This window comes from Poecile atricapillus, chromosome 6 (genome assembly GCF_030490865.1).
Source record: "Poecile atricapillus isolate bPoeAtr1 chromosome 6, bPoeAtr1.hap1, whole genome shotgun sequence".
NCBI lineage: Eukaryota > Metazoa > Chordata > Aves > Passeriformes > Paridae > Poecile > Poecile atricapillus.
In genome coordinates, this window is record NC_081254.1 from 9,032,382 (window position 1) to 9,058,815 (window position 26,434).

A 26,434-nucleotide genomic window follows, 5' to 3' on the forward strand; every position below is an offset into this window, starting at 1 on the left:
GTGACTAGAGATTAGAAATGTGTGGGATTGCTTTGCGTGGGTGGTTCAGGTGTGAGAGGAAGGGCAGTGTTGCTGTTTGTTGCTTTTGATCCTTGTAATTAAATTTATGTTCTCTAGCACTGTTTGTCATACTGTTGAAATCTATGTTTCTAACTTTATTATGGGATTTTTTGTGCTTTACATAAAGGAGAATGGCTGTTTCTCACAACACCTATGCAGAATCAGGAACAATTTGTTATAGTTAGGTGGGAAAGGAAGAAAGAAATGATGCAGTTCTGCGAGCTTAAGCATCAAGGTACCCAACATAAGAAATCGAAGCTGTGATATAAAATCAGTGCTGTCACATAAGAGCATTCTCTTGCCAGCTGAAATTACCTCTCCTCACACTTCTGGAAGCCAGGGCCTAGCACCCTCTAAATGAAGATTTGCAGCAACAAAAACATAGCATGGTAACAGTACCTGAGCTTTAGCTGCTTTTTGTTTTCAGCTGCTTTGTCAGTGGTGAAATTTGTTTCTGCATGGGCTCCTAAATGTGCTCAGCATGGACAGGTGTTCCAGTAATTGTCCTGTGCAACAGGTACAGTTTACACTTGAGATGGATGTATGTGTTGTGGGGCCTTATGACTGTCCATTCTTCAGTTCTTGATTTATGGCTATCCCATAACACTTGAACTTCCTGAATTTGTCACTTCTATTTCAGAGACAACTTTCTGACTGCCATGTGAGTTTATGACAAAAATGTAGATTATTTATCACTAAATACAGAAGAATGTTTCACAAAATACTTTCCAGTTGTCTAAGGAAAATACCTGTGGGTCAGACTTTCCTTGAGGCAATCCAGCTATCTCCATTGAATTTCTCCAGGGGTAAATTTTGTTCTTTTAATTCTCTTGCGTGTTTGCAACAGTGCTCCCCACTGGCAACACTATAATTCAGGAACTTTTAAAGTTTCTCTTACTATAAGATTACAATAGTTTTCTAGTTGTTTATCTGAATTTCTGCTAGAAGCGTAATGTAAAAAATAGGAATGGTGGAGAAACGTTTATCTTCTGTAACAGATGCAGTTTGATGACATTTTATTGGCAATTTCTTCTGTAAATAATTCATACCTTTTCCTGCAAAAATATTTTGGGGATAAGGTGTGGGAGGAATTTAATTCTCTTGAGGATTTTGTAGTGCTACAAAATGCACCCTGCTCTAGCAATTTTGTCAATATGTATGGGAGTAAATACAATTAATACCTTTGTAGTTCTTCTCTTCTACCTTTACCCAAGAAAAGAATTCTTGCCTGACTTGGAAAAGACTGTAAAAAAGTTTAAAAATAGAATTCTACATGTCTTGCTACTTCATTGAAAGAGAAAAGAAAACCCTACTCATTCATGGTTCATCATTCATGATGCTTTGGCAATATGACTTTCAAGCAATGAGTGGATGAGAAATTTCAAGGCACTGGGATATTTTTTATTTTGTTAAAGCTCCCTGAATGCCTGATTAGCATCAAAACCACTGCTGCTGCTGGTTGGGTTTTTTTTTTATTTTACAAGGGTATATTCTGTTCCTGATATATTTAAATGCTGCACTTATAACTGTAAGTGTAATTGGAAAGTGATGTCTTTTAGTCAGTACTTTGCAAATTACACAGTATACTCCTTTAAGCCCTCTGATTTGTGCCTAATCTGTAGTTCAAACCTGTAACAGTGATACTTTGGCAGGTCCTGGAAGTAGTGTCCTACACCCTCCGTGAAAACTGCAAATATATGATGAAGTATGTGATTTCATGGTTGATAGCTTTTGAATGGTAGCATTTAAAAGAACAGAATCCTTCTTGTTAACTGTTCCTAATAAACATAATTAGGGAAGTGTCATCAAGCAGCCTGTGGTGAAACATGCAAACTGTCTTTATTGCCTGCTTCTTAGACTTGGAATCACTCGTGTGTGTTTTCTTCTGTGGATCACTTGTATGTATCCTTCCGCAATTTCTGCAATTACAGTTAGCCTTCAGCTACACTGTTTTCCTAGAATTTATAGGAAGTGTTTCAGGGAGTGAAAGATATCCATCAGAACCAACCCTGCTAATATCCTTTCTGCCTATGGTATATGACCTTAATTCATTGGGGAAACAGAAAAGTGGTAACTAGATTTGTTTAGACATATTGAAGTAAACCACTAAAATACATGAGTGGCATTTGGACAGTAGAAACCTCATGTTGATATGATCCAGTCTAACCCACTGAATTTGTTCTGTTGCAAAAATGAGGGCTTTGCAAGGCAATCTTTGCTAGTGTGACTAAATCACTTCAGTAAATTGCTGTAAGGTGGTGGTAAGAGGCACAAGGTCTTACCTTCCTGTAAGAGCTTTCTCTTACAGAAAATGAGTGGTTTCAAGGTATAAAATATGGAGACGGTAACAAAGTTTGAATTTTGGTGTTCAATTCATAAAATCCCACAGTGTAACTACTGTGCAGAATCACACTTCAAACTAAATGAAGAATTGTACTTCAATCTTGGGGGGATTGTAATCCAAATAAGTACATTCTTTGAACAACCTAGTGAAAAAATAGCCAAGTTACAGGTGCTTTATTCATTTCTGTTTTGTTTCAGATACTTTAAGTTGTCATCTTTCTAAGACTAGCATGTAGCAACTAATTCTGTGGACATTTTCTTCTTGAATTGCTCTCTGAATTGAAGCCCAGAGGAATCACTGGAAGCTTTTCTTAAACAGTTTCAGAAGGATTTATAACAGGCTCTTAAAACTATAGCTGGGTGTTACTTTCATATCTAGCTCGCTGTGGGACAGAGGTGCAGAGGGGTAAATTGTAGTCAATAAGGCTGTTTCTCTAAGGTCAGTGATGATGAGATTAAGCTGCCTTTGTTTCTTCTACTTAATCCTGCTCTGTTGGTTTGACAGCCTATAAAGATCAGAGTTTGTCTGGTGGCTACTGTTCTTGTATATAAGCAGTGATTCAGAGACCAATTACACTAGGATTTGGCAACTGTGAAAAAGGTGACAAAATCCACTTTGTTTCTCTGCCTCTCACCAACCCTACCTGATGTTTTCCAGTTCCTGTAACTAGAGGTCTGTATTCAAGACTTGTCCTCATGATCTCTTTATACCACCAATAAAAGCAGCTCTGAGCAGGGGTGGCACATTGTTGCAGAGATCTCTATTTGTGTATTGCTCCTGTCGAATTTCTGAAATCTTTTACCAATATTTTAGTTTCTAAAATTTGGTCTACACTTTGTATCCTCCTGTGTATAAATCGGCTAGGCTTTTAATAGGTTTATGCAATCCTCAGAAGGCAGAGAGCACATTTATAATGCTTGGAAGAAAAAGGATTGATCCATTTATGTATGGTTTTTAAAGCTCAGTATCTTAGATGAAGAGTGAGAAGCAAAGACTGTATATGTCATTGAAAACCTCCTGTAGTTGTAGTATATTTCAAGTCTTTTGGAAACTCAGTACTCAGAGACAAGTGAATTTTGACTGATCTACATAGAGGAGAGATGGAGACTGATAGCTAGCCACCAGGTCAGACAGACAGAAAATCTCCCCCAGCTGACTGTTTGCTATGACTCTTTTTTCATTCCACAGAGGAGTTCTTTCCATTCCATTAACATCTGATTAGATGGCAGAAACATTTTAAGAAGCTCTGAACAGTTATGCAGATGCCAGCACAATTACGACCAGACTCATTCCCATGCCAAACAGCAAAATGACAGTCAAGAAGATATTCTCCTACTAGTCAGGTTTTTCTATTTAGTTTTTGTTTGGAACTGTTTTTATAAGCTGATTAAACCTTTTGTATCCATGTTGTAGTCCTGAGTAGCTAGAAGTGTGGAATATATCAAATACAAGCTGTTGCAAAATTTCTCCCATTAGAAAAGATTACACATGTGATACAAAACTCTGCTGTAGAACCAATTCTTGAAACAGCCTTGTCCTCTCTGGGTTAGGAATGCAGTGAGCCATAACTCTGCCACTTCTTCCCTTGGGTGACTCTTATATACTGCTCAGCTGTTTCTCTTGCTGTTTTTCTTATTAAACCAAAATTTTGTTTTGCTTAATTGTATCCTGGTAAACCTGACTTTTCAAACTAGGACTGTTCGAGTGAATCCACTCCTTTTTGAGATCACACCCCACAGTCTGCAGAAAGAGAAGGGAGGCAGCAAAGGCAGTTTATTAGAGTTTAAGGGGTCATCAGAGAGACTGTGACAGTGCAAGTAAACAAGCTGGGACATACCTGGTTCTGCTGAGTGCCCTTCCAGCAGCAAAGGACAGCCATGTCCAGGGCTGCCTGAGGCTGAGTGCAACGAGGAGGGCAAGGACAAGGGTTATTCCCCTCTGCTCAGCACCTGTGAAGTGGCTTCTGAGAAACTCTGCTCAGTTTTAGGCTTTGCAGTTCTGAAGAGAGATTGACTAAAGACAGTGCAACCAAGGCCCACTAATACTGTGGGGAAACTGAAACATAAGATATACACAGAAGACACTAAGGGAGCTGCTTATTTGGCTTGGAGAAGGGAAGGTTAAGAGGGCATCTAATTACTATCTCAGGTGTTAAGAAGGGGTTGTGGGGAAACCAGATCTTCTCACAGTTGTGCAACAAAAGGATGAAAGGCAGCAGTCACAAGTAGCAGCAAGGCAGGTGTAAAGAAAATATTTTCTGGTTGTAAAAAAAGCCATTTTCATAGTGAGTGGCTAAGCAATGGAACATGTGGATTGGAGATTGTGGACTGACTTTCCATAACCAGATCAAGCTTTGGAGTCAGCTGTGTACTGAGGAGGAGGCTGGACTAGATGACCTCTGGAGGGCTCTTCCCACCTAAATTGATACTCTGTTTTGGAGTGAGGTACAGAAAATCAGGGTCTTGTAATTAGCAAGATTAAATATGGAAGCACGGAAATGCAAAAACCAATATCCTACACATAATTAGACTGAAAACTAAAGCATTGTCAAAATATAACCCTCTGAAAAAAATAGATTTACTTTTTATTCCAAATGATAAGTATTGGCATTTTCCTTCTGTAGATGGTTTCTTTCCTGTTTACTCAGTTGTTCAAAATGTATGCCTATATTAAGCCTTCTATATCCATTTTCTAGTGAAATAGAATGGGGAAATATAATTCACAAGGCAAACCACTGGTGCTATATATCATTCACAGAATGCTCTAATAAAATCTGGTGCACTGCAGGCTTCTTAGGCGATGATGGTCTTGCATTATATTTAGCATTCAATGAAGAACTGAAAAAAACCTAACAAATAAATACATAGTTGTCTATATTGGTGTCTAACGAGCACAGTGAAGGTGTTATTGTGTATGTTACATGTCTCCATCTCTGAGATGTAGGAAAAGGGATGCAACTGGCCTAATCAATTTGCAGAGCTGGCTGAGAGTAGATGTTGATGTCACTAAATAGAGACATCTTACGTCAAATGGTAACCAAAGAGAAGAACAAACTGGATAGAATGTATAATAGTTTTGAAAAGAAAGCTAATTAGGAATTCATGAACATTTGGCAAGGGTATATTGCAGCCCTGAATGCAAACCTTTTAATACAAAAATTGTATTGACAGGAAATGAGTTGAATTTTATTTCAGTGTTTATAGAATATAGTGCTACATAGTTTTACTCAAGGCATTTGTTCTCTTTATGAATTTTTTATGGATAAAATCTAATTAAATATATCCTAATCCATTACAAAAGTAGTTAGAAATTATTTTGATCTACCCACATCATTAAAGTCTCTAAGCCTAATTGTGGGGGAAAAGTAGACTTCAATGACAGGAGCTGGGTAATTCTGATACTTTAATTCACATGCTGACAGTTGGCTGAGGCTACATACACCACATACAATGGGTGGATGGTGAAGTCCTTAACTGAAGTACCACATTTCCTTATTTTGGTTCTACAACATTCACTCATGTTCTCTTTGTATTGTTGAAAGCAAATTTCATGGACTGTGGAGAGCACCTTGTGTCCCTGTGAGATTGCCATATTTTGTTTTGCTTTATTCCTTGTGCATTTAAATTATTTCCACTAACATTTTTTTAATCTAAACACGCTTCTAGAGTCTTCTAATATGAAAGGCCCCTGCATCCAAGGATAAGGGAGAAGGAGAAACTCTAGGATGTCCTATACTATTTGGCTTTAGGTTTGGACAGTCCCAGGCGGTCTCTGCAATGTCAGACATGCCCTCTTTTAGTGAGCAAGCTTAGTTCTGTAACTGTTGCTGCTGGGTGTTGTTGGTGTAGCTTGTTGTCCTGGGGTGACTTTATGATACTGGTATCCCCAATCACCTGGTTTATGTTCTATATTAAGTTCTTCACCTTTAAGACTGGCTCTGAGAGCGAAGGGGGGAAGAAGAAGCGCGCAGTTTGTGTTGAAAGAAAACATCACTCCCACACATCCCGCTCCTGGACTGTGGTGTCTGCAGCACGGACAGACAGCGGGACAGAGCTTCTCTCTGGCTTTTAGTTAGCTTTAGCTAGCTGAGGCAGAGGAGTTCCCTGGACCTTTGTTTTTTTCCCTTTTTTCTTGGATCTGTTCAAACCTGCTCTGGACTGAAAAAAACCCAGCCATACCCTGGGAGCTCACACCTGTGGCCCACTGGGGCCTGGGCCTCGGCACTTTCCAGCGCCGAAAGGACTGATAAGAACCTGAGTGAGCCGAGCTACACCACATGAAAAGGACTTTTCTTCCTAGATTTGCCATCCCATCGAACAGTGAGAGGTTTTATTGTTTAATATTATTCAGTTTCTGTTAAATAAACAGCTTTTTCCACTTCTCTCCAAGGAAATTATTTTTCCCGGACCAGTTGGGGGGAGGGGTCACTTGAATTTTTTTCGTGGGGAAGCCCCCATTTGGAGTTTTTCTCCCAAATTTGCCCTAAGCTAGGACACTTGTCATAGGAAACTGCACTTGTGTTACTACCTAAATCAGAAGGGAAATAATCTCAGTTGTCCTGCATTAAAAGCTTGAGTGGGTTCTCAGAGGGAGCAAAGAGCCACGTCACTGCATTTTAATTTTTTTTTTTTTTAAGCAGACCATACCTAGACATCTAATACTTCCACAGTATATAGCCCTTGGGTCTGGGATGTAGACTCTCACAGAATGCTAATAAACAGAAATGTAAAATCTAAGAGTTACCATGCTTAGACTATCAACTAAAACTAAAGACTATCAATCCTCTGCAGATGCAGCAGACTTAGGTTATGATGGGATGGTGAGAAGTATGGGCTCCCTTTCCAGAAGAGTTTGTCGAAGAAGCTAAATCAAGTGCTTGTAGTACCTTCTTCCTGCACTTCCTGTTATCTTTGACTAGTATTTTTTCAACCTGTCTCCTCCTGAGCCTTTCTCTGGTGTCTCAGAAGTGCAGAGGATGGAAGGGCCTGAGGGCACTGAGCTTCAGTGTTTCCAAGCTCATAGAAAGTTCCTTAAGGAGTTCTGCCAACACTGCATGTTGGAGCAGCCTCTGGATTTAAACTGACTCTCAAGATCCAGGAGTAGAAAGGTTATTTGCAAACTCAGTTACAGTCTATGCACAATTGACACTCTCTCCTGATATTTTTTAATCATCTGAGAAATATAGTCTCAAGACCAAAAGGTTAGTCTAGCCCCAGAGTAAAAAATAATACATTGGAACATATGGGGAATTTACATTTATGCTTTCAAATGCTTTTTGTAATTTAGCAAGACTAAGATAATTCTAAGAATTCTCCATGGGAGTGAATGCATTTTTAAATTATTATTTTAGTCCTTTTTTACCCAGTGGTTCTCTCAGTTTTAAGATAGTGTTTAAAGCACATAACTGAGCTGCAGTGATGGAGCTCGCTCAGCAGCCCATAAACATGTTTTGGAAAGCTGTATCGACTTGGCAAAAGCAGACTGTAGTTAAATGCTACCATGGTCCAATGCCATGTCCTTTAGGATTGCTTGCAAAGACAGAGCTTATTCCCTTCTCCCTTTCCCTCTAGCTGTTATTCCTTCCTGAAAATAAACAAATTAAAATGAAAAATCCAAGCTGGCTACCTGGAATACTTAAACATCCAAATGAGTAAAACTTTAGCATTTGTATATTTTTAATGTTTATGCAAAGTCAGTGGGAATACTTTTGTTTTATTACCGTGTTTTCTTGTACCAAAGCCTAGAAACTGTCAGTTGCTCTACACCCTATTAGGGATGCATTCCAACCACTCCTCAAAGTGCCACTCAAGTTTACAGTCAAAACTCAACTGTTTGTTTAAAAAGTTTGGGAAAATATAAATATGATTCCAAACAGGATTATGTATCAGAGAACAGAGAACTTCTGGTTGTACTGGGGTTTTATTTTATACTTTGCTGGAAAAGCTGCAATCCGAATTATTTAAGAAGTTTTACATCTGTGGTGGGAAAGCACTGAATGGTAAAAGTAGCTGTAGATGGTCATTAAAATGGAAATTAATATAGTAGCATGTACCTATTTCCACAGCAGCAGAAGCTGCTATCACTCTGTTGAAACAAGAGAAAAGAGGGAAACTTGAGACCTTTTCTTGATCCCCATCAGAAGCAATGCCCTCTTTATCTTTTCCCCATTTTAACCACCTGACTAATCATTGCTGTATTCTGCTAAATTTACTATTGTGCACTAAAAACAACACTTTCTTCCTGTCCTTCCCACCCCCTTTTTTTTTTTTTTCTGTAGAAAAGCTCTGTAAAGAGCTGGGAATCAGATCTAAAGGTTTGTGGGTTTTTTATTGGCTTGGTTTGGGATGTTTTTTGAATTGCAGTCCAACAGTTCTTGTGTCAGTATCATGGCAAGTCTGGTTGTTTTTTATCAGTTTCCTCATGTGATGCTAACTTACCTGTTCTCACATTAACACTCGCTGCAGCAGTGATAGTCTAGGTATTTTTAATAGAGACATGGCTTCTAGCTCTGATTTGTCTTCAGAAAGTGATCATTTAGACTGTAGGAAACAGGTACCAATGAGGAATTAAAAATTGCCATACTGAAGCAGTTCAGTAAACGGAATACCTTTTTAATAATGCTGCTTTGCTCAGCCTCCTGAATTGAGTGGGGTGAACATGAGGTTTTTTTGTTTTCCTAAAAACTGTGTGTCTGAGAAACAAGCAAATATATGGGGTTGTTGTTCTTGCATAGAATGAAAAATTTAGCCCTCATTTGTGGAGAATAAAAGTTCCCATAGAACTTGAAACTTAAAAAACAGAAGGTAATTACAGTGTACATTTAAATATGTTGACTTTTTTTTTAAAATTTTTGTTGCCTGCATTATCAATTGATATTTCTTTGCTTGTAGGTAGATGTCTGAGTGAGAGTTGTTTTAGTTTCTGATGCATTTGTCTTGTCCATCAAAACTGTGCAAAGCTAGGAGAGAATAACACTTAATGTTTGCCATGATGCACATTGTTATTGTGCCCCAATAGCCTGCTTTGATACGAAGTTGCAAACTGTAATTTGTCCTGACATAGATTTACTCAACTGAAAATTGTTGTGTTCTCGACCTGGTTAATGTAAGTTTGGCTTCTGGGTATTTGAAAAATGTAAGTAATTGACTATAACCAAATGCATTTGGATACTGTTAAGCTGTTACTGGTACAGATAACTATTCCTGTAAGTAGGGGTTTAAGCAACTTCATAATGTTCTCCAACAAATTACTGTCTTAATGCTATGAGACTGTGCCATGTGTGAGTCCAGGTTGCTGTAAGAGAATATTTTTTTAATACTGACTACTTTTTAAATAGTCACAGCTATGTCAAAAACTGTCCTTAGCTGCAGTGATTGTGCCCATGCCCCTTACTAGTTAGTGACAGTTTTGTTGATGTCAAGTGGTAAACGAAGAGCCAGAGACTCTTCGTTTTAGCATGGAGCCAGGTTTGAATTGCAGCACACAGGGCCTTGAGCTGCTTTCACTGGTTTGAAAACACCAAGCCTAGATTGTCACTGTAAGAGAAAGGGAGGTTGTAGTTTAATTGTGATGCGTGTTTTACATGAAGGCGTCAAACATTAGTGAGAACAGAGAGAAGTGATTTCAAAAGATATCAGCAGCATCTGCAGTAAGAAATCGCATGCCCAACTTAAGGCGTCATCCAGGGAGGCTTTCAGGACCTTTGGAATGTGTATTGTATTAACGGTATTTACAGTGTACACGCATAAAGACTGCGTATGGGGGGGTGTTGGTAGGTTTCCAAGTAGTTTCGTGTCAGAGCTTTTACCGTGCGAGCCCATGGCAGAAAGCCTGCGCTGCGGGCCGTGGGGCAGGGGTGGGATGCGTCCCGGCCAGCCTAGCTGCGGGTCCCCACGGCTCGCTCCGCCGGGCGGGATGCGGGGGCGGCTCCGTTCTCCGCCCCTTTAGGCGCGGCCGCGGTTTCATGAATGAAATCCAATCGCCGCGCTAAAAATAGACGGCGGGGCTGGCACGTCACGGCTGCCGCCGGCCCCGCCGCCGCCCGAGTCAGCGCCGCGGGGCGGGCCGGGCGGAGCAGTGCCGGCGGCGATGCTGCCTCCCTGCCGAGCCGCGCCGGCTCCGGGCGCTGCCCCGCCGCCCTGAGGAGCAGCGGGAAGGGGGCGCGGCGGCGGCCGCCACCCCCTCCGGTGCCGCGGGGCCGGGGCCAGCCCCGCCGCACGCACCCCGGCCGCCGGGCATCCTGCCCTCCCGGGTAGGTCCCGCGTCGCCTGGGCGCGATCGTGCTCCGAGCTGCCGGTGTGCGGGGCCGGGGTGGTTGGATGACGGTGCCCCGGGCGTACCGTTTGCTCGCAGGTGCTCTCCCGCCTCGTCGTGGCATCCTCCCCTTCTCCGAGGACAGAGGGCTGAGTCCTCCATGAAGCAGATGTGTCTGGCTTCCTTTTCCAGCGAGGCGACGAGGTGCATGGCAAAAATATAGGGGTATGATGTGTACGGGAAGCACAAACCTCTTGGCGCTTGGTACCTCTTAGTGTCATTTAGTAAAAACCCGAAGGATATCTTTTTTCCCTCTTTTTTCCCCTCCCCTTTCTTTCCCCCTGCTGTGTCTGTGGAGTCTGCTCTGAGTTCCTGTGACAGCAGCAGGAGGCTGTTGGGGGGGGTCTTGTAGCACAGGTTATCAGATGTCTATGTCAGGACCTATTTGTGGGTCATAGAAAGATGCTGTAGAGACAAACAGTAGTAGACTTTTAATTTTAGTCAACCTTTAGTGTGGGTATTGTGGCATCTGACATGTAGAGCAAAGAGAAATCTCTCACTGGACATACCGAGGCAAACTAGGTGGAGTTGCTGTCTATTGGTCAAGACACTACTCTGAAGGCAACAATATACTCGTTTAAAAAATGATAATAATAAAAAAAAGCCCTTGAGGCTCTGCATATGGTCACAGCAAGAGCAAGGAAGTGATGCCAGAATAGTCTCAATGACTTTGTTCATCCTCAGTTTGTGTACTATTTCAGGACACACAGCTGACTTGAAGCCAAATGTTCAGCTGTAATAGCTTGAGCTGTAATAGAAGCTGAGGTGTAAATTAGCTTTTCCAGTGTGCTTAAGGGGAGTCCTTTAGCTGCTGGTCTTTCTAGGCAAAAATAATGCATGAGGGGAAAAATCTGCTGTTGTTAGGATTACACTGAAGAATTGTCATGACTGCTCAGTCTAAGTAGTAATATTTCAGTACAGGGTATATTTCAGGATCAGGAATCACACTTCATGGAAACAGAATGGCTTCATTTCTTTTCAGTATTTTTCTGAAGTCCTCTTCCATTAGGTTATGCTTTTCTTTCCATGCATGTTGCATTTGCACACCTGATTCTATCTCTCAGATATACAATGTATCTACACGCTATTAAGAGAACTAAAAAAAAGTGAGTTCAGTACTAGGGTTCTTTATCTAAGTGACATAATACTTAAGATTATGTCTTAAGTATACATAATCTGGGACAGGCTCAGATACACAGAAGTATTTTTATCCCAGAAGAAATAAACATAAATTTTAGCTCTGGGAAGCTTTCTAAAACTCCTGCCCTTTTAAAACTCCAAGCTTCATAAATACTGTAAAGCATTAGGCTGAGAGGAAGAGCTGATCACTTGACCAGTAAATCCTGATGTTTGTTTCTTTGTTAATACATTTTATTTGCTGGAAAAATGCTTAAGTCCTGTATCCAGATGTTACCCTGTGCTGAAGGGGACAAAAGGACAGAGAAGTCTTGAAGGAGGAGAAGCAAAGGAGCAACAGGTGTTTTACATACTACTCTGTTGCTCCATTCCATCCTGCCAGAAAAATATACAAACATTGTAGAGCAAAGTATGTGCTTGGGAAGGAGGGAAAGCTCAGGTGTCCTTGCTGCATACAGCAGACTTGCAGAACAGCTCAGAGACCGAGTGATTGTATCCTTGGATCACTGATTTGGTTTCCATAAAGGAGCTCAGAACTTACTGCTGATTGAGTGAGTGGTGCATGAGCTATAATTGGTGAACCTGCAGTGTGTGTGGTCATAGCTGGGGCTCTTTGGCATTACAGGCAGGTCATGAGATAAAAATATGGATTCCCTTTGCCTCCCATCCATCTCTGTTCTACTTTTCTGTTTTCCTCTCCTTTCTGTCTGACATAAGACACAAGATAGCAATTTCTTTCTTATTTTTAAACTTTTTTTTTCTTTGCAAATGAGTCTCTGTGTGGCACTAGATACTAAAAGTAAACCCTGCATCTATGTGCCTCCTGCACTATTCCATTAATGGTGCTGGATTTGCATTTGAGACATAAGTGCAGAACTTGACCCATGATCTGAAATTAGCATTTACCTGAAGTCTGCCATCCTGAAGTGTTTGCTATTCCTTGTCAGTGTTTAGGTCCTTGGGTGGGCTTTTCCTCCTGTCATTATGAGGTCTCACTCTACTTTGGTAGTTTCCTAGTGGTAGTAATGTCTGGGAGTGAATAAAATCACAGACTTTCTAAGATCATTGATTAACAAACAAGAGAATGCATAAGAAATGTCACATAAAGTTCAAGCAAGAGCCTGATTCTATCTTTTGTAATGAGAACAAGTACAGAAAGTGAATTCAACAGCTCTCTGTGCTAAAAGGTCACCAGTGTCTCTGGAATATTCTTTGTAGCTCTAGTGAAGCTCGATAAATATTTTTCCCACATAAATGCACAAAAGTTGTGAGAATGCCTGTTTGGTGATTATTGTTATTCTTTCAGTATTGTTGGGAACATTGCTTAGGAACAGCATACAGTGTCAACACCTGTTTTCTATATGTGGGTACAATCATTAACAACCTCTGCTACAATATCAGTAGTTTAATACTGCACAAGCATCTTAATTACAAAAGAGTAAAATCAGGTGTACCATGAAACCTAGTAGTGTTGAGTCAGACTTTTCCCTGAACCCATCTTCCTTTAAGCTCTGAGTTGTGTGTGTTATCCCAGATACTCTTGGGCATGGCAGTCACTAAGGATTCAGCTGCAGCTTTGCCCCAGTTATGTTGATACAAATACCTAAGCAGGAATCAGAGCACCTGATGTTCTGTCTATACTGATGGATCATGTGATGCAATACCAGGGGACCTGGGAATGAAAAAATTGGTGCTGAAGATCCAGTGTGCACACTGCAAACAGCTCAGGGACAAAGGGTGTTACTTCAGACTGCCTTTAATCTGGTCCCATGGACTGAATGATTATCACTGGTGGGTGGCACACCTTTACCTTCAGAATTCAGTTTATGCACTCTGGCCGCACCTGATATGAACCAAACCATGGAATATTTGCTTCAGAAATGTGTTCTTGAGCTGCATTAACATGCTATTAGTAGTGCACCCTTATTCAGCTCCTGCAACATAATTTTCTGTTGCAGAAGGAGGACTGATCTGAGGAGTTTGTGTGCCTTTTATGGGCGACTGCTTTAAAAAGTGCCAGCTGTTTGGTGATGGTTATCACCATCAATGGGTATTGTCCGTTCTTCAGGCACTTGGTTCTCAGCCACTTCTATTCATGTCAGCCAGCGTTAATTTTGGTTTGTGATGGTGTGACGGATTACGACCCACAGTAACGCCAGATCTTGGTCACTGCCTAGTTCCTTATGTCTGCTATGATTATCTCTGGTGAGTGGAATGAATAGTCAGTTGTAGCCAGGTATATCTGGAATGCTCACAAAATGCATAGGCAAAGCTGAAGTGCCAGCCTTAAATCAGTCATGTATCAGCTATAAGAATGTTTTCCCCCTTTCCAGGGATGGGTCCACTATGGGCACTGTTTTCTGCATCTCTGTGTATGCCAAGAAAGAATAAGCAAATGGAGGCACAAGGGACTGCCTTGTGTAGTGGCTTGTTCTTGGGGTAGACTCTGAAAAATTAGTGAAGGGAGGAGTGGTAGTGCCGCAGGCTCTGCCACCATGTAACAAGCACTCATCCCAGATTCCCACACGTGAGGTTACTGAAATGGTTAAATGTCCTTCACCTGCCATGTGGATTAATTTCTAGGGCAATGATCTCATCACAAAGGATATCCCAAGGTATGTCACAGGTCAAAATATTATGTAAGCTGCTCACTGTAATCAGCTTGTTGATTTCTGCCCTTCAGGTCTTCTAGAACTTGTCAGATAATTGACATAGCTCAAGTCTAATGCTGAACTCTACATTTGAGTCTCTTTGGTCTGATAGACTGAGTATGTATAACACAAAAACAGGTTCTTATGAGCCGCATTTTCTTTGAGGAGGCTCAGGAGAATCTATTATTGTGCCTAAAACTGTATGTTTACGTTCTCAGCTATTGAGCTGTCTGCCCTCAGCAGAGGGCAGTCTGGTTTATACATTATGTGTTGTGTTTTATTAGTATCTCTGATTTTTGGGCATCTGAGGAGATGCTCATTCTTACTCATCAAAAGTTTTTGTGTCATCACAGAGGTAGGTTGGACTTGATGAAGTATCCTAATAATTAACAGAAGCAGATAAATCTGGAGCCATGCAGGCAGAGAAAGAGCAGAGTGACAGGTATCTGATGCTGCAAACCAGGAATTCCCTGTCTACAATTTCTGTGAGGGTTGTGGTGATCATTTGACTGAGAAGTTTTCTAGCCAACTTAGAGACATCTCTAAGTTAGTTCTTAGATATCAGAGATAGTTCTGCTATCAACTTTACATCATTATCAGGGGCTGCTCCTTTCATTTCTATGTGAAGCCATGGTCAATTTTTCATTCCTTTTAAAACTTTAGGGATAGAGTTGGGATTAGGGCAGCTGAATAGAAGCTTCTGAGAACTTCTGTCTTTAAAAAGTAAGAAAATCCAGAAATGAATCTGATGCTTATTGATCAAAAGCTGACACAAAAGAAGCCGGTTCAGACAAGCCTAGTGGAGTCTCTCTTGATGACAGCCTCAGTGTTTTAACTTCTCCAGCTGCATCAAATTTTAGCAGCATTCTGAGCGATTTATTTCTTTGTTGATACTGGCCCTAAGCTATCCCAGGACAGAAGAAAAGGGGTAGAACCAGGTTCTGCCCTTGTGAAAGATAAAGGTGTTTTTTGTTGACCTGCACTCTTGTTTGTGGCCAGCAACAACCAGGGTTATCTCATTTATCACCTTGTGCAGTGAAACATTTCCATCAGCTGCCCTTCTCTTTCTACCCATGGCAGATGCCAGAGTCTTGCACTTGCAATAAAGTCAGCTTTAGAATATAAGGTTTTTTCTCCTTCCCCAGTCATTGGTGTATCTGTTGTTTTCTTCCGCTGATGGACCAGATAGGGCAAGTCAGTGATAAATTCCAGAGTTAATATTTTGCTTCCTTCTGAGGTATTCTCTTCAGTCTTTCCATGTAAACTGCCAGAACCTTAAATAATGGCAATAGGGTAATGTTCCTTCATCCTGGACAAGAATCCAGCCTGCTATGCATCATGCTCACCTTTGTCCCCTGATGACCTAGTGATCTGATCCCACCTTGAGTCTTACTACCCTTTGTCACCAGCTAGCTCTTTGATGCTGACCAGGAATAGTTTTCCTTTTGAAACCAGTCTCCCCAGCAGGCCTCCTATGATTTATTAAAGTATTAATATTAATGTGCACCTTGTAAAAATTGTTTTGTGATGGTCTTTCAGCAGCTGGTAGTTCATCTGTTGCTTGATCCCATGCTGTGGTTAACTTCACAAATATACTTGGTGGGGCCCTAAATTCATTGATTAAATTGACCAAAACACAAAACAGCCTTTTGGCCCTTAACCTTTCCCCAAATCAGAGCTGTCTGTGAATTCTACACTCTTGCACAAGTGAACACTTAATTCCTCCTGCTTTGTCCCCTGGCATATCTGTGTTAATCCACTAAAAATTCAGAAACAACATATGGTAGGTTATATATTGAGAATGAGCATTTCACATGCTTATTCTGGCTCATGTGTTTGTTAGTCCCTGCCAGCGTGCTGGTGCCTTGGGATTCTGCACTGCAAGGTAGTGATTTCAGTGCCTGAAGAACTTGGCATTTTGTGTCTCCTTTTCCAGTTTCCATGGTTGCAAGCAGTAATTTTGCAACTTGGGGATGGAGGCAAGAGTGTTGCATAGTCTTGTAAATTTTTTTATATTCTTTTTGACATGTTATTGCCTAATGGCTCTCTGAAGGATTCACTCCAAAACTATACTAAAAAATACATCTGCACAATAGATTGAAATATGGAGTAGTTACAAATGCACTTTCATATAGTTTCAGGAATGTGTGTTTTTTGGGGATAATTGTTGATGATCTTATTGCCTTACTGGTGGCCTGAGTTTTTCAGATAATTCCCATGTCCACCATTCATATTAAGTCATGTTAGACTTTGACGTCTCTTTCCATTAGATTTCTTTAGTAAAATAGTGACATTTTAATTTTGGTTGGTGCTTCCTTTGTATGAAAGAGCTCCTGGTTTGCATGTTTGGTCAGATTACTTGACAGAGGTTGAAAATACTAATTTTATTTTTTTCCCATGGAATAGCTTGAAGAAAATCTCCACTGAGCAGGCAATGTTCTTACATGCTGTCATTCTGAACAGTCATCTGAAGAGTTTGCTCTTAGCACAAGAGCTAAATAAAATGAGGGGTCCTATAAATACAGAGTTAAGAAGTAAATGGCTTCAGGATCACTCCAAAATCACTGATTAATGTAGACACTCCTAGTGACTTGTTTGTGGTATTTGTGATTTTTTTTTTGTGCTGAAGAGAAAAGGGTTGATAATTAGGTAATGTTCTTTGAAGAAAAATCTTGGTTATGTTTTGTATATGCTAAATGAGGATTTTAAACATCTGGACATTTCAAAGTGGGCATTTAGAGATCCACAGGGGAGGATTCCTATCCTCCACATGCAATTTGCTATTGGGTTTGGATCTTTATCCACTTTGCTTCTAGCAGAGAAATACAATCATATTAAACTGCATATACATATTAAACTGCATTTTTAAAACAAGTTAATCGTTATGATCTGGTTGTTTATTGTGTATTAATACATCTACACTAATACAGAGAGTGGAACTGTGTGTGTCTGTTGTGTTTAATGTCTGTACCAGTGGACTAGATAATCAAGTGACGTGCTTCATCTACAGATCATTTGGAAAATTTCTCTAGAAAGGGAGTGTTTCATTATTGAGGCTGACCAACTTGCATGCTATGGCAACCACAACTGTTTTATAGTGATAATAATAACTCCTTCATTAACAACTCATTCCTTTTCAATGAAGAAAAACTAAATGAAAAACCAAGCACTGCACAGCAATCTGAGGAGTCTGCAAGCTGTGGTTCAAAACAGCAGCCTTATATTTCTTTGAAAATAAATCAGCTTCATTTGGAGTATTTCTTAACTGCTAATCAAGTGAATTATTTCAATGGCTTTATGTTAGATCTTGAGCCTACTCACATATGCTTTTTTGGCTGCCTCTGTCTTCTCTTCATCAGCAAACAATCAGAGGTGACAATGTAAAAATAGAGCATCCTAAGAGATTTTTGAGATCCTGTGTTATTCTTACAGGCATCTTTTTCCTTTTTCATCCATCTGTTCATCTTTCTTCAGAACTGGATTAAGCAGCTGAATTTTGTGCTTCTTTTTTTTGGAAATGGTGATAGGTAGGTTCCTTGCTGCCCCTCATTTGATGGCCTTTCTGTCTTTCTCTGGCTTTTTTGTCAGTGCCCTTTCTGGGACTGGTCACACTTCCAGTAACTTTCCTCATAGTTTTACCCTGCTTTGTTTTGCTGGTAAACTAAACTCTTGCTGGTCATAGGTTGGTTTTAGCAAGTATTTAGTTGATCTTAGAATGTTATGCCTTTTTTAAAATCCTTATATACACTGCTTTGTTCTTGTCTAACCAGTTCAGTTTCAGTTCCAGTTGGTGTTCCCAGATATTACCAGACTTTCAGAGCTCCAATCTAATTGTCTTATTGCTGTTTTTTAATTCTAGTTTTGTAAATACATGTTCAGCATTTTTAATCAGTGTGATTATATAATAGGTTTAGCACCAGCTTAACCTAGAGGCTTAAAAAAACTAACTGTGGCTGTATTTTTTAGATCTTGTATGTATTCCTGGCTTTAATCATTCCAGTAGCCAGAAGGCATCTGGCTACATTTGTTAGCATTTAATCAACTTGTTTTGCTAATTGTTTGTACTGTAATTTGTTGTTAGCATCTGGTTTTATTTGAGGTGTCTAAATATCTGTCCAGGCTTCCATCTGTCAGTCTCTTCAGGAGCTATTTCTGCTTTAAACCCTTCCTGAAAGCTAGCGAACAATATTAGTTATCTGCATTTTTAACACATAGTTACATTATAGATACTGAAGGGTATTTAAGAACTTTCCTTAACACAGCCACAGAGCTGTACTTTTGTTTTTATTGCCAGTTTATTTTAATCTCTGTCCTGTGCAGTATTGAGTAATGCTAAAAATATCTTCATTAGATTGCCATTGATCTACAGCAGGGCATTCAGGCATGCTGTGTTTCAGTCCTGTTGCTGATAATGTTGCTTTAATTAAGTTATTAAGTATATTGGAAAACTAAAACCCCAGTAATTTTTAATTTTTTTTTTTATGTGTTCCTTTTCTAGGATTCTCAGATAGTTGCACTGATTTATCTAGTTACTTTTATTTGGATTTGCCTGTTAATTTTAAACTGGCTTTGTTATCGTCTTGAAAATTTTTTAAGATTCCAGACTTTTTACTTAATACATATTTTATTACTGATTGAAACACATTTTTGCAGAACTACCATTTAAGAACTTTGGAGGAGTTTTTAAATCAAACTGTTATATAATACCACAGCTAATCTGTGTAACAGCATTTTAATGGAATATTGGGTTGGAAGAAAAATTGATTTGGCATCTCTGCTTGGTAGTTTAAAACCAACCAGACACACTGGCTAGCCATGCTCCATCATTTTGCTTTCTAGCCTTGTAAACATTTCCACATTCCATCTGTGATGTCTAGTCCATGCATGAATAAAATATGAAGTAATTTAATACCACATAATATGTCAAAGGGGTTGCTGTTTATTCTCAGACTTGAAACTTTTTAAGATCATGTGCTGAAAGCTCTCAGGGTTTTGCTACTCATTTGAGGCCCTGCTATGAAGCTGTGGTGTATGAACATGCCACATTCTCTGTAGTGTGGGGAAAAAAAATATTGCTTTTGTACTTTTATTTGTATCATGACTGTATCCTTCCCATGGATGCTGGAGGAACAAGGGGTTAGCACTTGGTTCTCTTCTTGTGTTTGGAGTTACAGAGAGGGTACAGAGCCTATGGCCATCCCAGGTATCAGCCTCATGGGAGCTTACATCCATCAGGCAGCTGAGGCTGGATCACTGATAGGGAACTGGAAACCTCTGGAGTGCTTTAACTCAAAACTAGCAACCTCTCAGGATGCAGGTTACAAGCCAGGTGAAGGGATAAAGACTGCTTCTTAATAGCTTTGTCCTTATCAGTTCAAACCCTTGTGCCAACGCAGCAGGTCGGTATCACGAGGCTATGAGGGTTCACATGTGGTCGATCCTGTGTGTGTCTGTGTGTCTGTGTGTGTGTTCAAAGCTGTGTTCTTTGCTCTGCATCAGTGGATTGTAAAGCTCTGCTTGTGCAACCATGCACTTGTGCCAGGATGCAAAGTGTCTGGCCCCACGTTTCAGTCTCCATTAGGGTAACTTCAAAATATATTCTCATGTGCTAGTCTGTGCTGCAACATTTCCAGAAGCATTCAGTGTCTGTGGAAGTATCAATGTGACACAGTTATGGCAAAAATCACTCTTGCACCTTGTCTGTGTCATCCCTAACTCCTCCCTTCACACATAAATAAAGATTACAAACGTGCCTTAGCCATTATAGTTATTAGCACACAGTCCATAATCAAAATTTTATCTCAGTGGGTAACCTTGAGTTCTAGGAAAGACTTTTGTTTCTTGATGTATATCAGTTTAAATAATGAAAAAGAATAAAGTTAAAATCAGTGTTTGATTAGCAGTTACTAAACATGATTTTTCCTTAGATCAGACATAGTGCCTCTGACAGTGAAAAATGGATACCAAATAGCTTGAATCTGTTATTTTAAACAGCCCAACAGTTAATATATAGTTTATATTTTAGTGTGAATGAGATGTAAATATTAATAAAGTAATTAAATAATTGGATTTCTTTATCTGTAGTGCTTTCTTCTCAGAAAAGAGGACACCATCACTACAGATGATGACCAGTTTCAATTAAATTGCTGTAGGTTCCTTGCTGAAACAATTATTAGGCAGGACTTCCTGAAAAGGCTTGTGAATTGTATTTTCCCTTTTCTCCCTCCTTGATTACGATTCCCTGGCAGAGACCAGTTTGCTCAGCAGATTGCTAGGCATTAGAAAACCAAATTCAGATGTATCAAACTATGATCCTACATGTGAAAATGACAGACTGTAGTAAACATGCATGAGTTGTTTTTAGTTTTTCAAATACCCATTTTTTTCCAGCTTGCCTTTGTATCCATGCATTTGTTCAATATGTTGCCATAGAATATTTAAGGAAATAGTTTCCATAATAACTTTCCATGAGGACAGTATCTTCAAAAAACTTCACTTTCTATTTCACATCAAAAATAATTTCTAGATATAGATAAGTATATTTGCAGGTTCCTGTGTGGCTCTTTGGTTTCCTTTTAGCCCATGATCTGTACAAACTTCTCCTTGGACAATTAAGAGTGTGTGATACTTGTGGATATAATGGGAATTGTGGTTTTGTAGTGAACAGTCTCTGGAGTCGTCTTACAAGGGAGTTTTATTGTGTGCTCAAGCCATCTGTTGGACTTGCTGTTAGCAATATTGTCTGGACAGCCCTAAATCAAATCCTGAATGGGTAGGATTGCAGAAGGCAGGTTTATACTGGTCTCCTTCAGGTTAAATGCACTGCTGCCCAGGCTTTTTTCCTCCTGGCATAAAAAGTATTAGGAAGAGGTAAGTTTATGCTAGCTGTCCTTGTTTCACCAAGATCTATCTTCTGCAAACAGGCTTGTGTTTACAGAAACCAAAGTGAAAATAGCATGTGAACAGCATAAAACCACTGCAGTCCAAATAGTTGTGTATTTGCATAACTGAGCAGTATTTAAAGGACTGGCTGGCTTACTTTGGGACAGTTTACTACACACTTTTCCTTAAGAGTTTGTTGTCTCCAGGCATTTCTCAAGAAGTGGAAGTAAAAGGCTCTGATTCTAAACAGCGCTATTTTCACACAGAAGTAGAAAACAAGTTTAACTGTCTTGTTCCAGTTTTTGATAAATGGACATTGACATGGACTACGAAAGACCCAACGTTGAAACTATCAAGTGTGTGGTGGTTGGAGATAATGCAGTGGGAAAGACTCGTCTGATCTGTGCCAGAGCCTGCAACACAACCTTGACTCAGTATCAGCTGCTGGCAACGCACGTCCCAACCGTCTGGGCCATTGATCAGTACCGTGTCTGCCAGGAGGTAAGGACTGCAGGTGTGCAAATTGTGCAGCACATGCTGTGAGGTGCTGCTATTGTTTATTGGCAAGCCTTACCCTGCCAGGATGCAGCAATGAGCTCACAAGTATTTTATGAGTGACCTCTACTGCAGCCATGGCCTGATATACCTCTTGTTCTAAAGTAATTTCTCAAACCTATTTTTAGGGAGATAAATATTCTGCCTGCTTTATAAGATACATCATTTGGTAAAAGCTACATGAGATAGACCCTTGACCTAGTATGTTTTGGACTCTTTGATGGGGTGGATTAGGAAAGTAATTGTATGATGGAGGGAAAGAGAATGTTCTGTGTGTTCTGTTCTAGGTCCTTGAACGCTCAAGAGATGTTGTGGATGAAGTGAGTGTTTCCCTTAGGCTGTGGGATACTTTTGGGGACCACCACAAAGACAGGCGCTTTGCTTATGGAAGGTAAATTGATCCAAGCAAAATTTTAAGAAATACTTGTGTTCAAATTTTAGGGTAGAAATAAATTGCAAATCTGAATTTTGAAAAGTAAGGACATAACAATCACAAGTATTCATGTTCCCGCCCACTGCAAAGAGGATTATGTGCTGCAAGGATTAAAAAGATATAAATATTTAAAAAGCAGCATAGTTTTACTATGCTACATTTCCTTGAACAGCCTGCTAGGCTCTGTCAACAACTGTTGTCCTATTTTGAATTTTAAAGAACATTCTTCAAAATAAGATCATAGTTTCACAAAATTGAACATGAGCATTCTCTGCCTGTGTAAGCAGTGTTTGATGTAATTGCCTAACAAGCAACAAACAAGGAAGAGATGTTGGGAAATATCACTCTCACTCAATTAAACATTTATTTTGTTAAAAGCTGTGATGTTGAATGGACAGCTAACCTCTTGAGAGCAGAGCCAGATTCATGAAAGATGAGGCTTTTCTGTATTTCCTTAATTAAAGCTGAGGTTTTTCTTCTATAAATATGTCTGTTAGTGAATCAATTAACCCTGGAAATTCTAAAAAATACATATATAATTAATATATATTTAGGTTAATGTGATCTAGATTTTTCCATCATGTATTATACATTTGTGTATATATACATATGTATGTAAAAGTTCAGCATAGTTTCAGCAAGGACTGAAGCCAGTGATAGTCTTTCTGGTTTGTTTAATTAGATCTGACCTTGTGGCAGTACAGACAGCAGAACAGCTGTATTAGGCAAATACTGAGCTGAAGGTGGGTTTTGGACCACCTTTATATATTATTATATATTTATATATTTTCATAACTCACATTTGAGAGGTCTCAGTCCTCATATTTTTTTCACCATGTTGAACTTTTTCATAACCTTTTCATAGCTGCTTCAATCACTGCAGTTGGTCAGACCTTCACAGACAGACACTTTTTTTTCCAGCTGGGAATGCCCTTTGTAGAGTGTCAGCCCCAGCTTTCTATTGCATGTGGCCAAAATATACTGTCTTGCTGTTTTTCTTGTCTCTGTGCTGCCTGATGACACAAGTGACTTTGAAGGAGGATGGTCTTTTCTATTCTCTACCCCTTAGAAATGCTGTAGAGGGTTCTGCTGGTTGTATCCACCCATTAAATTTTCAGGCTGTAGAACTCTGTATGTTTGTACAAACCCTTCTTTGTGTACAGCACTGTTAGTTGAATTTTCAGAGTCATGAATTACCTGGAATTTTCTGTCAGGAGCTAAAGTGGCAACATCTGGGCTGCACAACCTGTACCGTTTGTAAATAAACTTTGTGAGAGAAGTTATGGACTTTAAGGTAATGTTTACCTTAGTATTTAGTGCTACTGGAAGATGTCCATAGATACTGTTTTACCTTTTGGCAGCATGTGGACCCTGCATTGATAAATTTGGATGTAACTTCATGCTTCCGCTTACTGTTCCACTTTGATGTGGCCTCCCAATATTCAGCAACAGATACTGTGTCACTGAGAAGATTACTGGAGATTAGGAGAACAGAATCAGGCATGTTCTGAACCCTGATCCCACATTTACTGACAGGATGGGAGAGGGAGGAAACAACATACTTAGATTCTAATCCTACAAACGCCAAGGAGGACGTGAATAACTTGAGATCTTGAGGATTAAGCATATGAGCACAGTGATTCGTTTGTGATGTTAGCAGAACTGAACTTGTGTAGAATGAGGTTTTCTATATCCTAATTAGCTTTAAAAGGCTATTCTGGAAGCCTGCTCTCCTGTTAGTGTTTTTTTCTGCAAGAAATTTCTATTAATGAAGAAATTAACTGGAAGCTCAAAAGAAATACTTTATAAATAGAATTTCAGTTTTAAAATGTTGTGATTGTAAGCACTGCTTAGGTACTTGGTTGTTTTAAAAATATTAATGTGGCATTTAAAGCAGACTGTTTAGTATTTTATCTTCAGTATTTTAAAAGAGTTTTTCAATGATTAATGTTCATATTTATAGGAATTTATTTTAAATCACCTCTGTACATTGAGCTGCAGTCAGTCTAGTCAGCTGTGTCAAGTCTTGCAATACAGTGAATGACCTATTTTATGCCTGACTGCTCAAGGTTACACCTGGAAGTGCCCCATGTTTTGATTGTCTGAAGGATCATACAATAATATAATCCTTTGGTTCTCTTAAAAAAATTCTGTGCATCTGCACCTTATGCAGGGGAAGGTTTACTCCAGCAAAAATTCAGCCAAGACCTCTAATTGTTCTAAACCTGATGTAACAAGAACCAGCAAGTCATTAACTCACCTGCTGCTCACTGGAAAAGTTTGCTCCATACAGTTTTAGAAAATGTTGCATAAATAGATTATGTTATAGAAGACAGAGTGAATAGTTAATAGGACTTGTAGCACAGATAAATCCTTCTTAACTTTATTTTTCATGGATAGAAACATGAAAGGAGAATGAGGAAAGGATTATATTTTCCACTATTTCTGTGTTGCAGAATGAGAGAAACATTTAAATGCCACTGGGGATGGAATAGTTAATGTTTCTCTGCCATCCGTTAATGGGAGTATTGAGAGTGAGATCAGCTTGCATTCTGCTCTGTGGTGTTTAGTTTAATGGTGTTTAGTTTAATAATCACACTCCTCTGGGAGCTTTGGGAAACAGTTCCTGACAGCTTAAGGGATTGAGGGGGATGTGGCTGCAGAGACTTGTGGAAATATTTGCTACAGTTTTACAGTATGACATTTTTTCTCCCCTTTAGTGCTTCAGTTTTGGAAATATCCTGTTCAGTTCAGCTTAGGCAGTATGTGATGCCAAGTAGTCATTTATTAATAATCATCGGGTTTCATTTGGTGCACAATCATCCCAAAATGCTGTAAAATGATAATGTCTTGGTTATAATTTAGTGTATTGATTTCCAGCTCCCAGGCGCCTCTTTGTGTAATAACAATCTAGTCTTGATGCTGTTGTATTCTCGAAGCCTGCAGATGAGGTGTGAACTTCATTTAAAGCCCATGTTGGTATTCTGTAGCAGTTTCTCTGGGAGGCAAGTGTAAAGAGAAAACATCTTAATTTACATTTCAACTTGTCAGGATTCACTGTCTTCCATCCTCCTGTCCAATCTGGTTTTGAATAAGAGTGTCAACATATCATCATGTTCAAATTAATTCTAGAAGCTGGCTCGTAGTTCTTTTTCTCACTTTTTGCATTCTTTTTGTTTTTTTCTCCCCACTCCCCCAGGTAAACATGTTTGGCTAATTTGATAAAAAGCCTCCATATCCTGAGTTTTTGAACATGCAGCTGTAGTATGTGTAAATATAAGCAAAAACCTGCAATGAGTTAATTCAGTCCAAATCAAATATTTATTCTCAATACCATGAATGGGGGTTGTCAGCTAATTCAGCCAGGATGACTTATTTACTTGTAACTTAAATATGAGCTGTAGACCAAACAAAATCTGTTCATACAGCTTGGATAGAAAACAGCTTTATCCTCATGACTTACAAATGGGAATGAGTCTTGCTGTTAGACTGCTGACAGAGCCTCTTAAAATATGTTCAGAGTATTTCCGCTGTTGTGAATGGATTTTGTAAGCCTTGTGGGTATTGTATGCAGAGGAACACATGCATTCAACTTCTTCTGTGTGATTACAATTCCTTTCACCAGCTGCTTCAATGTAGTTGAATCCCGAAAAATATACTTTCTGAATGCTGCTGAAAGGAGTCCATGAGAAAGGGTTAATCACTAATATCTGAAGACTTCTACCAACCTCTTTCTGACTTTTTTTCCTCAAGGGATAATTATTATGCTATTTCTGTAAGAACAAAACAAAGGTAGCTTTGATGTAAAATGGTATTTGCATGCATCAGACTCAGTGAGATTAGGGTGAGGTTTGTGGCTTCACAGAGTTACCTGGTCTGCTTTTAGTTAGATCAGTGCCCTCTGTCATGGAGCAGTTGGTACCTAAACTGAGACTGGGTCAGCAGCTCCTCTCCTTTCTTCAGAGAAGGTCTGAGGTTTCAGAAGTGCCTTGTGAATGAAAGCTCACACACTCCCTGTGCTTCACAAGCCATTACTGTCTTGGGTTGGAAGGGATCCTT

At 39.6% G+C, this 26,434-nt stretch overlaps 1 protein-coding gene across 12 annotated transcripts in view; it reads left to right on the forward strand.

The window, feature by feature from the left end:
- RHOBTB1 (Rho related BTB domain containing 1) overlaps positions 1-26,434 on the forward strand; it is a 66,635-nt gene that overhangs the window by 7,709 nt on the left and 32,492 nt on the right. For 6 of the 12 annotated variants that reach the window (XM_058841080.1, XM_058841088.1, XM_058841093.1 and 3 more), the window contains exons 3-4: positions 21,687-21,888; positions 22,230-22,333. The exons of 1 other annotated variant lie outside the window; for it this stretch is intronic. In XM_058841080.1, coding sequence (XP_058697063.1) covers positions 21,697-21,888; positions 22,230-22,333 — 296 coding nt within the window. In that variant the 5' untranslated portion in view covers positions 21,687-21,696. 5 more of the 12 variants (XM_058841083.1, XM_058841086.1, XM_058841087.1 and 2 more) reach the window with 5 other exon arrangements.